We start from the raw sequence: 13205 nt of genomic DNA, 5'->3' as shown, positions 1-13205 counted from the left end.
AAGATAACATATCACATTATGGTAGATAAATATTTTATACAGAAAGTCACTTTAACCATTTGCATGAACTTTGCTAAAAGGAAGGCATAATACTTACATGCAACATCCCTGCATATGACTGAGTTTGAAGTATCACTTGGTGGTCCAACTCCTGCTCTGTTTTCTGCACTGACACGGAATTCATATTCATTTCCTTCCAGGAGCCCTGTTACTTTGCATCTTAGATCAGAAACTGGTTTCTTTGTTGCTCTGACCCATCTCAAACCTTTCTTTTCTTTCCTCTCCACATAGTAACCTGTTATTTCGCTTCCACCGTCATCTGCTGGTCTTTTCCAGGAAACTGTCGCCGCATTTTTAGTCACATTTGTTACTTCTGGTTTTCCAGGAGGGCCTGGGGGTCCTGATAAGGAAGAAAAAAGTACAAAGTTAAGACAAAAATCGAATCTATTAAAATAAGAAAAACACATTTGCACTTCTTATCTTGTTCTGCTTACCAAATCTATCCACCATTTTAACTGGTTCTGATTGTACTGGTTCCCCTTTGCCATAATGATTTACGGCTGAGACACGGAAAACATATTCATTTCCTTGTATGAGCTTGCTAACAACATGCCTGCAACTCTCAATATTTTCGGCAACTAATGTCCAGAGCAGGCGGCTGGTTTCTCTTTTTTCAAGAACATACGATTTGATCGGTGATCCACCATCTTCTGCAGGAGGTGACCATGTAAGAGTGGCTTTTTCTGCTGAAACATTGCTGATCTCAATAGGCCCTGGAGGTCCTGGAACATCTAAAACTTTCACATGTATGTTCTCTTGCTTAGTACCGAAAGGATTGACTGCCGTGATTGTGTATTCACCAGAATCTTTTCTGGCTGCATATTTGATGCTTAGCGTTGAAGAAGTTGGTGTTGTGTCAATGTGCACAAGCTCTGAAGGTCTAAAATCTTTTCCAGCTTTTGACCATGATGAAGTTGGAAGTGGCTTGCCACGTATGCTAATGGCAGACAGTGTGATCGTTTCTCCTGCTTTCACTGTTAAACCTTCCTTCAGTGGAGGATCAATAACAATAGTTGGTGCCTCTGTGAAAAACAACCCCAAACGCCATGATTATTTTAACAAGAACACAGGAAAAAAAAATTGGTATTAAGAATTCAACTAAAATCCTTCAGTTGTTAATGCCATCTACATACCGTACTCATCCTTGCATATTATGGTGTCTGTGGGTTCTGATGGAGGACTAATGGCTCCTGCAGTGTTCTTTGCTCTAATTCTGAACTCATACTTGGAACCTTCATTAAGGTCAGTTACAGTAAATGCACAATCTGGAACATTGACATGATTAGCCTTTGTCCATGTCTTTGAAGGCAAATCTCTCTTTTCAACAATGTACCCCGTTAACTTATGTCCACCATCATATTTTGGTTCTGTCCAGATGAGTGTCACTGAGTTCCTGGTTACACTGATAACTTCAGGTTTCCCTGGAGGATCTAAAGGAAAAATAATAAGCCATGGTCAGACAGCAGTGATTTAAACTCTGAGAATTTTTATTTGATTGATCTTCTCCCAATGACTCACCGATAGGATCAAGTGCCACAACTGGTTCAGATGGTAGGCTTGGTTTACCTACTCCAGCCAGATTGATTGCCATGACTCTGAACTCATATTCCAGACCTTCAGTTAACCCTGTCACTCTGAAATCTTTCATCCTTATTGGAGTTTTATTGGCTCTTTTCCACAGAAGACTATTTCTTTCTTTCACTTCAACATGATAACCTAAAATATAAATTTAAGATATAAAATATGAAATCTGTAGAAATCTTCCTGTACAATACCATTATGAAACACCACTGTGCCTATATGGCATTGTCATATAGTGTTGAAGTGACAATGAAAAGCAGATTAAGAAACGGATGAGAACATACAGATATATGTAATTATATACTTTGTAAATGCAAATTGTTAATTTTAAAGGTCCAGATAAACATAGTTGTGTTTGTTTTTCTTTCTTTAGGTGCTTCAGCTATGTATGCAAAAATATTGCTTTTTAGTTACCGATTTTTAAATTCAGCCTTTAAAAATAATGCAGCATAAATAAAGACTAGGAAGTAAAACAGTACAATCAATCACTTTAAAGTGTATACATCTTACAGTTTTATCTTGCTCTTTGACAAGGAGGAAGAACTATTTAGAAGTATAAGAGGGGAAATATTAATAGGCCTTTGTGAAGATACCTGTGATTGGTGAGCCTCCAGTTCTTCTGGGATCGGTCCAAGTTAAAGCTACAGAATCATGACGAACTTCAACAATGTTGGGAGGTGGAGGTGCATCTGGCACATCTAAACAATACAAAATAAAGAAAAAATAATTATCCCTCCTAAAACATTATTTTAAGGCTTAAAAATGAATTATATATACTTACCAAATGGATGCTTGGCAATGACAGGGTCAGATTTAAGTCCTTCGCCTACTCCATATTTATTTTCAGCCCTGATCCTGAATGTATATTCATTTCCTTCATGAAGTCTTGTAACTCTAAATGTAGTTTTCTGGACTGCAGAAGCACAAGTAACCCACTTGTTGTTTACATTATCTCTCTTCTCTAGGACGTAGTTAGTGATTTCTGAACCACCATCATCTTTTGGAGGACCCCACTTTAAGGTTATGGCATCAGCTGTGACTTCTTCAAATTTCACTGGACCTGTTGGTATACCAGGTTTGCCCACAACTTTTACAGAAATGGTGCCTTCCTTGCTGCCAGCAACGTTCTTCAGAGTGATTGTGTACTTTCCAGCATCAGCTTTCTGGCAGTCACGTACTAAAAGTGTGGTGTTAACTGCTGTAGATTCAAATGCAACTCTTCCACTCTCAGTAAGTGCCTGGTCTTCACCTTTCTTCCAAGTTACAGTTGGGGCAGGCTTGCCTTTAATGGGTATTTTAAGACGGAAATTGCTACCTTCTTTAGCTACATAGCACAAATCTGGTAGATCTCTTAAATCAAGATCAGGCGCCACTGCAAAAATAAAAGCAACCAGTTACTCAACTCTTTTTTTTTTTTTTTTTTTTTTTTTTAATTTTAGATGCTATTTTAAAGACATTTGATGTGTATGTATGCATAATAGTGATTATTATTAATGATCTTAAGTTGCTTCTTACCAATGTCATCTCTTGCCACAATTGTGAGCTCAGTTGGAGTTCCATACCCAGCATCATTTTGAGCCATCACTCTAAAAGTGTATTCCTGTCCTTCTTTTAGGTCCCTCATTGAAAAGTGGAGGTTCTTTGATCGCATAACTTCATGCCATTTATCTTCACTAGTCAGAACTTCAACAACATATGCAAAAATACGGCTTCCACCATCACTGATAGGTTTTTTCCATACTAAATTGCATGACGATTTTGTTACAGCTGAAGCTTTTAGATCCACAACTGGTCCAGGTGTTTCTAGAAGGCAAAAAAGCATAGTAGGTGACCATTTAAGCTAAAAATTAAAATGATGTGAATAACAAAGTATAAGAAATGGTTTATTTTTTCTTACCAGAAGCTTTAACAGCATCACGAGTTTCACATGGGTCTCCAATACCATATTCATTTTCAGCAAAAACTCTGAAGAAGTAAGATTTGCCTTCCTCTAAGTTAGTTATCCTGTAGCTTGTCTTTGGACACTCTGTAGATACTGTGGACCATGATTTCCTTTCTGCATCACGTTTTTCAACAACGTAATTTTTGACTGGACTGCCACCATCTATTAGTGGAGGCTCCCATGTAATGAAGGCAGAATCCTTAGATGCTTCTTTTACAACCAGGTTAATAGGAGGTCCTGGAGTATCTGGATGAATACACACACATTTGATTTAGTAAAGAAAAAAATCAAAAAATTAAAAATTAGTCTGGGGGAAACTCTGACACTTACCAAGTACTTTTACAACGATGGTATATGCTTTCTTGCCACAGCTATTCTCCAGACTTAGGACATACTTTCCTGCATCGTATTTGTTTACATTTTCACAACGCAGGAAGGTATCAAAATCAGTTGACTTGATGTCTAATCCTTGTCTGTCTCTTAGGTTGGCACCCACTTTAGACCATGTAATCTTTGGAGGTGGACGTCCTCTAACAGGCACATAAAGTCTCATGGTGACTCCAGCACGCAGCACAAGGACTTTCCTTAGTTCTGCATCAAGTTCTCCCTCAGGAGGAACTGTGTGTGTAACAAAAAGCACAAAATTAAACACCATGTTTAAAAATATCACTAAACTGTGACAAGAAGATCTTCCTTACTATCATTTTTCTAGATTAATTAACTTGCTCTTATGTGTATAGTGATGTTACTTAGTGACCTGATTCCCATTAGAAATTTCAAAATATTTCTTAACAATTATTTATATCTAGCTTTTTTTTTTTTTAAACCAACTTCTCTTTCTTCTCTTCTCTCCTTTGCCACTACTTGCATTTCTTATTATATGAAGAAGTCTCTCAGTTCCTCCATAATTCAAAGGAGCTTCAAAATTTCCTAGACAGTTCCCTATATACTGAATCAAGAAAGCTCTGTGAAGCAATGCTTTTGGAAGTACAGCAAAGCATATAGAGTAGGCAGCATGGCTGTAAAGGAATGAGTGCCATACAGTTAAATAGTGTGCCACACAAGCTTAACAAAGTAATCTCAACTCCAAATTCTTTAGAAAGTCTGAATAAGACTGAAAGTTTTCAGGATGGGAGAGAAGTGTGAAAAATTTGATTGTATAATTAGAGATAGAAAAAGATTCTTTGAGGCCCAAAATAAGAGGTGAATGCATCTGGCATGCAAGTAAAAGAAGCGGACCCCATATTCAGATTCTGTTCAATTCTGTCTCGCTTTCGTTCAAATTGCCAGCTCTTATTCTACAGTTTTTCAGAAATAACCATATTCCAGATTAATCTCCTTTGCTGACCTGTTACAAACCTATCCTATGAATTAAGAGTCAACAAGTTAATTGTTTTCAGTAAACATACTTAAAATGTCTTTGGCAGTGTGTTTATCAGGAACATCACTTGGATCACTGTATCCAATCTTATTGACAGCATAAACACGGAACTGGTACTCTGTATCTTCCATCAGGCCGGTTACCACAAACTGCGTGGCTTGTAAGTTCTTAGGTAGATTGCATCTGACCCAGTTGTCTGTGTCAGCTCTTTTTACTTCCACTAGATAGCCAATAATAGGGCTTCCACCATCGTATGCTGGTTTGCTCCATGACAGGCTTATTGAACTACGGGTAGTATCAACCACCTTTGGGAAGGCAGGTGGGCCAGGAGGATCTGCAAAATAGCAAAGTTAGTCATATAAAATGTTGTACAGAAATATTCAGATATACCACCTGAGAAATTTCTTTTAACTTACATTGAGGATCACGAGCATATGCTGCTTTAGATGGTGCACTAGGCTTGCCAAGTCCAGCTTTATTCAGTGCAGTTACCCGGAATTCATATTCTGTTCCTTCTTGGAGTCCAGTGGCCTTAATAGTTCTTTCAATGACAGGCTTTCTGTTTACCTTTGTCCAGTTCAGAGCCTTAGTTTCACGTTTCTCAACTATATAACCAGTTACTGGGGATCCGCCATCACTAGCTGGGGGTTTCCAGCTAACAGTCATAAAATCTTTTGTTATATTACTAATTATCGGGGGATCACAAGGTCCAGGTACATCTGTAAAGATTTATTTGAAAGTTATGTTCACATTCATAAGCGTATAAAATAAAAAGAAAGAAAAGAAAAAAAACCCACAATGAATTACGAAGCCATACTACAAAACACTTACCATATGGATTCTTAGCAACTGCTGGTTCAGTGAAGATAGGGTCTCCAACACCGTATTTATTTTCAGCACATATGCGGAACTGATATTCATGTCCTTCAATTAGTTTTTCCACTGTGCAGCTTGTAATTGGTACATTGGCGGTGACTTGGGCCCAGTTTGGTCTGCTTGTTTCACGCTTGTCAACAATGTAGTTAGTAATTTCTGAACCTCCGTCTTCGAGAGGAGGCTCCCAAGAAAGCGCTGCATGATCTGCATACATGTGTTTGATTTTAACGGAGGCTGGAGGACCAGGCTTATCTGGAAGAATTAAGATCACATTCTTACCACTCTAGCTCTTTGATCACAGCTTGGATTACAGCTCAAGTTCTTGCTATATCACTTAACTAAAAATATATTTATTAACAGACAGTCTTTAGCTTACCAAGTACTTTAAGCCTAATGGTTGCTGACTTTGTTCCACTTGCATTTTCAGCAGTAATAGTATAGTCTCCTGTTTGCTTCCTGTTAACACTGAATAACTCAACTGTAGCAAGGTTTCTCTTAGTTGCGATCTTAACACCTTCAGATGGTTTTAAAACTTCTCCTTCTTTCTTCCAGGTGATTGTTGGCATAGGCTTGCCATATACATTTGCCTCTAGACACACATTAGTTCCAGCTTTTACTGTAAGCTGTGACTGCATAGATACATCCAACTCTATCCTGGGAGGAACTGAAAGGAAACAACACAAAAATTAAATTACTAAAAAATAAACATCTAATTCCTCACATAAGTATTAGTTAAATGCAGAGACTCTTATCAGAGTTCTCAAATACTGTTCCATTTCTCACCATTTTCTGGATGAATGGTCACTGGATCAGAAGGTTCAGAAGGCCGGCTAATGTTAGCTGCCGTCTTGGCAATTGCTCTAAATTGGTACTGAGCGTTCTCTTCCAGATCTGTAGCAGTGTACTCTTCTGAAGGTATTTGATGAGGAGTTGTATTGCACCGGACCCACTTATCACCAGGTAATTTGCAAGCTTCAACAAAGTAGCCAATAAGTTTGCTTCCACCATCATGCTTTGGTTTTGTCCATACCAGTGATGCAGTACTCTTAGTGACATCAATAACTTCAGGTTTTCCAGGGGGATCTAAGCCAAATAAGATTATGTTATAGTCTGTTATGACAAAAAAGTCTGATGAATAAAAGAATGGCTTTAATGGATCCTACTTACAGAAAGTTACAGTAGACATGAAAACAAAAACATAATGGCAAATTGAAAATTATGCTGTTGCATATATTATTAAACTAACCATAATAACAACAGTTACTATCAATCTGTTTGGCTTACCGACTGGTGTTCTTGCTGTGACAAGCTCAGTTGGTTTGCTAGGTTTACTTGCCCCAGCTCTGTTCAGTGCATAAATTCTGAAAGCATACTCAAGGCCTTCAATCAGCCCCACACAAGGGTACTCCGTGGAACGCACTGCTGTGTCATTAGCCTTCACCCAGAGTAAACTGTTCCTTTCTTTACGCTCAATGAGATAACCAGTGATTGGACTGCCTCCATCGCTATCTGGTCTATCCCAGGCAACAAAAATGCAGTCCTTATTGACCTTGGTAATACGTGCGTTCTTTGGCTCACTAGGAACATCTAGAGGGAAATATAAGGATGCATGTCAATTAAATGCTTTCCTACCAGTAGACTATAAAAATAAATGCTGTTATAAAATATTGACATACCAAATGGGAACCTTGCAATCATCTTGCCAGATGTAAGTGGCTCAGAAATGCCGAAGCGATTTTCAGCACGAACACGGAACATATATTCTTCTCCTGGAATCAATTTTCCAATTCTGCAACTTGTCTTTGTAACAGAAGCTACAGCTGTTACCCAGTCCCCTCGGCTTACATCACATTTCTCAACTACGTAGTTTGTAATGTTACTGCCACCATCTTCAAGGGGTAGATGCCATGCCAGAGTGCAAGCATCTGCATCGATTTCAGAAATGTCAAAGGGAGGCTGTGGTGGACCTGGCTTATCTGCAAATAGACATACATTAAGAAAAAGGGATGTAAGAAAAAAGGCAAACAGTGGAATTTACTAAAACTAGTTTTCTGTAAGTCTGGGTTTAAAAGTAATAAAATTACACGTACCCATGACTATCACTCTGATTTTCTGACTATGAGTGCCAGCGCTGTTTTCTGCAGTAAGTGTGTAAAAATCACTATCTTTTCTAGTCACATCTTTAATGATAAGGACAGAAGCTTTTTCTGTTTTATGTACAGCAAGGCGACTGGATACTAGTACTTCTTGGTCTCCTTTCATCCATTTACAGACTGGCTGAGGCTTCCCATATACATGAGCTTCAACTCTGAGTTTCTTTCCAGCTTTAATGTGAATGTGATCAGGCATCAGGATCTTAGGTGGGACTAGAAAAAAAAGCACACATAGACACATAAATTCAACTTGAACTTTTTCTAACTTTTTCATGAAAAAGTTCTTTGCTTCTACCTAAAGCACTATTTCTAAGTATAAATGACAAATTTCATTGTTAAAAGAGATTATTTAACATAGGAAGCATGTAATCAGATACTTACTGAGCTGTTCTTTAATTTCAAATACTCCTTCAGCTTCTCTCGGCAAACTTACTCCTACAGCATTTCTAGCTGCCACTCTAAACTTGTATTTTGTTCCCTCTTTCAGACCAGCTACAACAATGGAGAGATCTTTAACAACTGAATATTCTGTCCATCGATCTGCTGGTTGTTCTTCTTCTTTGTAGCTAACTATGTACCCATCGATTTTAGAACCTCCATCACGTAGTGGTGGCAACCAGCCTAACGTAGCACTGTTCTTTGTAATTTCAGTAACTTCAAGTTTTCTTGGTGGATCAGGTTCACCTTTACAAAGGAGAAGGAAAAAGAAGCCACTGAGTGGTTAGGAGCATTATCTGACTTAGAAATACCTGCTTTATCAAAAATGAAAAATCTTAATACTTAATAGAGGAATAAAAATAAAGGAAAATGATAAAAAATGCATAAATGTATACTTACTTAAAGGATCTGAGGCTAGGATTGGTTTTGGTATATCACTTGGAACACCTGGCCCATATTCATTTACTGCTGTTACTCTGAAGAAGTACTCATTTCCAGGTACAAGATTAACTATATTGAAACTAGTTTTCTTTAGTTCTGCAGTGACTGTTGCCCATGTCTTTCTGTCAGCTTCACGTTTCTCCAGGATGTAATGAGTCACTGGGCTACCCCCGTCATTCTCTGGAGGTGCCCATGAAAGATGACATGACATCTTGGTGACATCTGAAACCTTGAAGTCTGCCACAGGTCCAGGAGTATCTATAAAACAAACAAGCAAACAAAACCCCACGATTTATGGTATCTTTTCTTCTTTAACAAGTTAAAATTTAAGTGGGTTAATAACTTATAAGGAGGGAATTACTGCTAGTTGATACATTTGTGCTCAAAGACTGTAAGCACTAGTGATCATAAAAACTTCTGTAATCAACAGATAAAATAATTAAAACATTTTCTACAAGTGTTTTTCTGGTTACTCACCTAGGACTCTGACGTTCACAAACACAGCCTTTTCTCCAGCTGCATTAACAAGTGTCAATGAATATTTGCCTGAGTCATCACGTGTTGAATTGGGGATGACACAGAAGGCCATAGTGTCAACCAGATCAACTTGTCCTTTCCTGATGACATTATCAACAACCATTCTCCTCCAGGTGACTTTTGGTGCTGGGCGACCTCTAATAATAGCAAAAAGTCGGATCGGGCATCCTGCTCTGACTGTAACTAACTTTCTCATGCTTGCATCCAGCTCAATCTCAGGAGGTTCTAAAAGACAAAATTAAACAAAATGTAAGGTTTAGCATATGAAATAAAATAAAAACCAAACAAATAGAGACTGTATGTAAACATTTATAAAGAAGATAGAAAAAATCACCGAGTATTTCTTTGGGAGACACAGCTTCTTTCAGTTCAGCTGGACGGCCAAGGCCAACCTGATTTTGTGCCGAAACTCTGAACTCATATAATTGTTTCTCATCCAGGCTGGTGGCTGTAAATTCTGTATGAATAACTTGTGCAGCAACATTGCATCGTTTCCATCCGGCTTCAGGATCAGCACCCTCTACTTTTGGTCTAATTTCCACAACATATCCAATAATTGGAGCACCACCATCATACACTGGCTTTCCCCAGCCAAGGGTAATGGAACTCTTTGTGCTATCAACCACCCTTAGGTTTGTGGGAGGACCAGGTGGTTCTAAAAAAACATAATAAAGGTTACAGATAAGGATACATTTGAGCAATTAAACAATTTGTTAAGTTAACAATAAGAAAAATATAGAAAAATACTGCAGTATGGTACCTATTGGGTCCTTTGCTACTACGGGTCTTGAAGGCAAGCTTGGTTCTCCAAGTCCAACTTCGTTTTCAGCACTGACGCGGAATTGATATTCATGGCCAGGGATGAGATTTGTAACCTTCTTTCGTCTCTCTGGGATTGCAGTCTTAGTAACAGGAACCCATCTCAGTGATCGTTTCTCTTTCTTCTCTAAAATGTATCCTGTAATTGATTTGCCGCCATCATATTCAGGCGGATTCCAAACTACAGTCATCTCTTCTTTGCTAACTCTAGTGACCTCTGGAGGGTCAGGGCGTCCAGGTCTATCATATTTAGTTTTTGCAATGATTGGATGTGTTTCTGTTGGTGGACCAGTACCCATTTTATTCTCTGCACGGACTCTGAATATATATTCATTCCCTTCGATGAGGCGTGTCACGTTTGCATAGTTTGTTAGGACAGAAGAAGAGTATGTAGACCAAACCATACGTTTGCTTTCACATTTTTCTAGAATGTAGTTCTGTATTTCACAACCACCATCATCTTCAGGAGGGTCCCAAGTAACGGTACATCTGTCACTTGAAATGTCAGTAACTTTCAAGTTTCTTACAGGACCTGGCTTATCCAAAACAATAACAGTAGCATATGCTACAAAACTACCAGCTGTATTAGTTGCAGTAATCACGTATTTCCCACCATCGCTACGTTTTGATTTTGTGAGAATAAATTTAGATGCATCAGAAGTTGTTTCAATTTTGACTCTTGGAGATCTGGTTAGATCTGTTGCATCTTTGTCTTTTGTCCATACAACTTCAGGCTGTGGTTTTCCTCTAAGTCCAGCTTCGATTCTAATAGTGTCACCTGCTTTTACAGTCAGCACTCCACTTAACTTCAAGTCTAGCACTGGTTTCTGCAGGTCTTCCTTTACAACAACTTCAGCTGTCCTTACCCAGTCACTTTCTCCTGCTTCATTCTTGGTTTGAACTCGGAATTGGTAGATTTTATTTTCAACACATTTATCTACCATGTAGTGTGTTTCCTTAATACTGCCTTTATGCACTCTTTCCCATTCATCTGAATCTTTCAGTTTTCTTTCAACATGGTAACTTAAATTAGGACTTCCACCGTCGTAATCTGGTCTTCTCCATTTCAGATATACAAATGTCTTTCCTTTGTCTGCAATGTGAAGATTTTCTGGCTCTCCAGGCTTGTCAATAGGATTGATGGCAAGAATGGGAGTCTTTGTCTCAATGCAGGGACCTGGACCTATTTTGTTTTCTGCACAAACTCTGAAGAAGTATTCACGGTTCTCTATAAGATTTGCCTTTACTAATCGTTTAGTGATATCAGAGGAGACAATTGACCATCCTCTCTGGTTTGGTTGTCTGTACTCGACTATGTAATTTGTAATTTCTGAGCCACCATTATCCACTGGGTTCTCCCATGCGATCATACAAGAATCTTTTGTGACATAGCTTATTTTCAGGTTCTGACATGGTCCAGGTCTGTCAAGTACATTAACAATGGCAAAAGCTTGAGCATGTCCACAGCTGTTCTTTGCTGCTATTATATACTTGCCATGATCAGATCTTTTGGCTTCTTTCACTTGTAGTTCAACATGAGGTAGATCATGAAGTATTTCAATATGCTTTTCTCGGACTAGTACTTTGCCATCCTTAGACCATGTTATGTCAGGATCTGGCCTGCCTTTTACTTTCCCAGTAATATGAATTGTTTGGCCTACTCTTACAGTGATTATGTCTCGACAGGTCACATCTAGGCTTATTTCTGGAGGAGAGAGAATATCCTTTGCAAGTACAGTTTCTGCCAGTTCTCTTGGTTCTCCCTCTCCCACAATGTTGACAGCTTTAATTCGGAATTTGTATTCATTTCCTTCTATTAACCCAGGTACTCTAAAGGCACATTGTCTAATGAGTTCGTCTTTATTAATCCTGTTCCACTGTGTAGTTCCAGTTTTCTGACATTCCACAATGTATCCCAGAATTGGGCTGCCACCATCTTTCAGGGGCTTTGTCCACACAAGATCAGCAGTTTCCCTGGTTTTGTCTTTTAATTTTGGATTAATAGGCGGTCCAGGAGGAGTGATAGGACGTGATGCTTTTATTGGATCAGAGCTTGGAGATGGTTTGCTTAAGCCCACCATATTTTCTGCTAAAACTCTGAATTCATATGTGTTGCCTTCAAAGAGACCTGTGACTCTGTACTTCATATCAAGTATTGGTGTCTTATTGACACGAATCCATTTACCAGATGCTTCCCGACGTTCGAGTATATAACCAGTTATTGGTGTTCCGCCATCAGATATTGGTAGGGTCCAAGCCACTGTTGCAGCATTTTCTGTAATATCATAAACTGTTGGTTTGCCAGGTGGGGATGGTGGATCAAACGTGTATTTAGCAACTGTTGGTTCTGAATCAAGGGGTGCACCGATGCCTATCTTATTTTCTGCTCGAACACGGAAAATATATTCACAGCCTTTCTGCAGTCGTGGAATCTTAATTTTTGTATGACTTGTTCCTGAGCTAACCACTCCCCAGGTTTCTTTCTTTGATTGACGCTTCTCAACAATATAGTTTATTATCGGACTTCCACCATCATCTTTAGGGTGGCGCCAAGAAATAACCATATGCTCTGGTGTTACTTCAAGGATATTAATTGGACCAGTAGGTGGACCTGGAACATCCAAAACTGTAAGATGTAAAGCAACAGTTTTGCTGCCAGCTGCATTAGATACTGTGAGCAGATACTCTCCTGTGTCTTTTCTTATGCAGTCTTTGATGGTAAGTACAGTTGAATAATCGTCAGTTTCAATCTTGTGTCTGCCTTCACTTTTAATTTCAGCGTCATCAGTAACCCATTTTGCAGTGGGAACCGGAACACCTCTCATAATTGCAGGAAGTCTTACTGTGGTACCAGCTTTAACAACAAGACCTTCAATTAACTTCACATCTAGTTCCACAGATGGAGGTACTGAAATTATAGAAAAACAGGTAGAAATTACCATATGCATTTCAAGAGGACTACTTAAAGAAAAAGAAA

The 13205-nt window shown here is 38.7% G+C and overlaps 1 protein-coding gene across 1 annotated transcript in view; it reads right to left on the bottom strand.

Annotated features, from left to right (window-relative positions):
- Positions 1–13205, bottom strand: part of TTN (titin) — a 231130-nt gene that overhangs the window by 45682 nt on the left and 172243 nt on the right. The window contains exons 254-275 of the mRNA XM_026052057.1: positions 10170–13136; positions 9744–10064; positions 9350–9634; positions 8831–9130; positions 8375–8677; positions 7931–8206; positions 7517–7816; positions 7125–7427; positions 6624–6923; positions 6217–6504; positions 5796–6092; positions 5381–5683; positions 4993–5298; positions 3914–4201; positions 3539–3829; positions 3157–3444; positions 2423–3013; positions 2235–2339; positions 1579–1776; positions 1194–1490; positions 495–1082; positions 98–400 (exon numbers count right to left, since the gene is read on the bottom strand). Of these exons, the coding sequence (XP_025907842.1) occupies positions 98–400; positions 495–1082; positions 1194–1490; positions 1579–1776; positions 2235–2339; positions 2423–3013; positions 3157–3444; positions 3539–3829; positions 3914–4201; positions 4993–5298; positions 5381–5683; positions 5796–6092; positions 6217–6504; positions 6624–6923; positions 7125–7427; positions 7517–7816; positions 7931–8206; positions 8375–8677; positions 8831–9130; positions 9350–9634; positions 9744–10064; positions 10170–13136 (9498 nt within the window). The remainder of the gene's footprint in view (positions 1–97; positions 401–494; positions 1083–1193; positions 1491–1578; positions 1777–2234; positions 2340–2422; positions 3014–3156; positions 3445–3538; positions 3830–3913; positions 4202–4992; positions 5299–5380; positions 5684–5795; positions 6093–6216; positions 6505–6623; positions 6924–7124; positions 7428–7516; positions 7817–7930; positions 8207–8374; positions 8678–8830; positions 9131–9349; positions 9635–9743; positions 10065–10169; positions 13137–13205) is intronic.

Source organism: Nothoprocta perdicaria, unplaced genomic scaffold (genome assembly GCF_003342845.1).
Source record: "Nothoprocta perdicaria isolate Ctin4 unplaced genomic scaffold, notPer1 scaffold_83, whole genome shotgun sequence".
NCBI lineage: Eukaryota > Metazoa > Chordata > Aves > Tinamiformes > Tinamidae > Nothoprocta > Nothoprocta perdicaria.
Note: the sequence above shows the minus strand (reverse complement) of the source record. Positions and strands in the feature narration are given on the sequence as shown.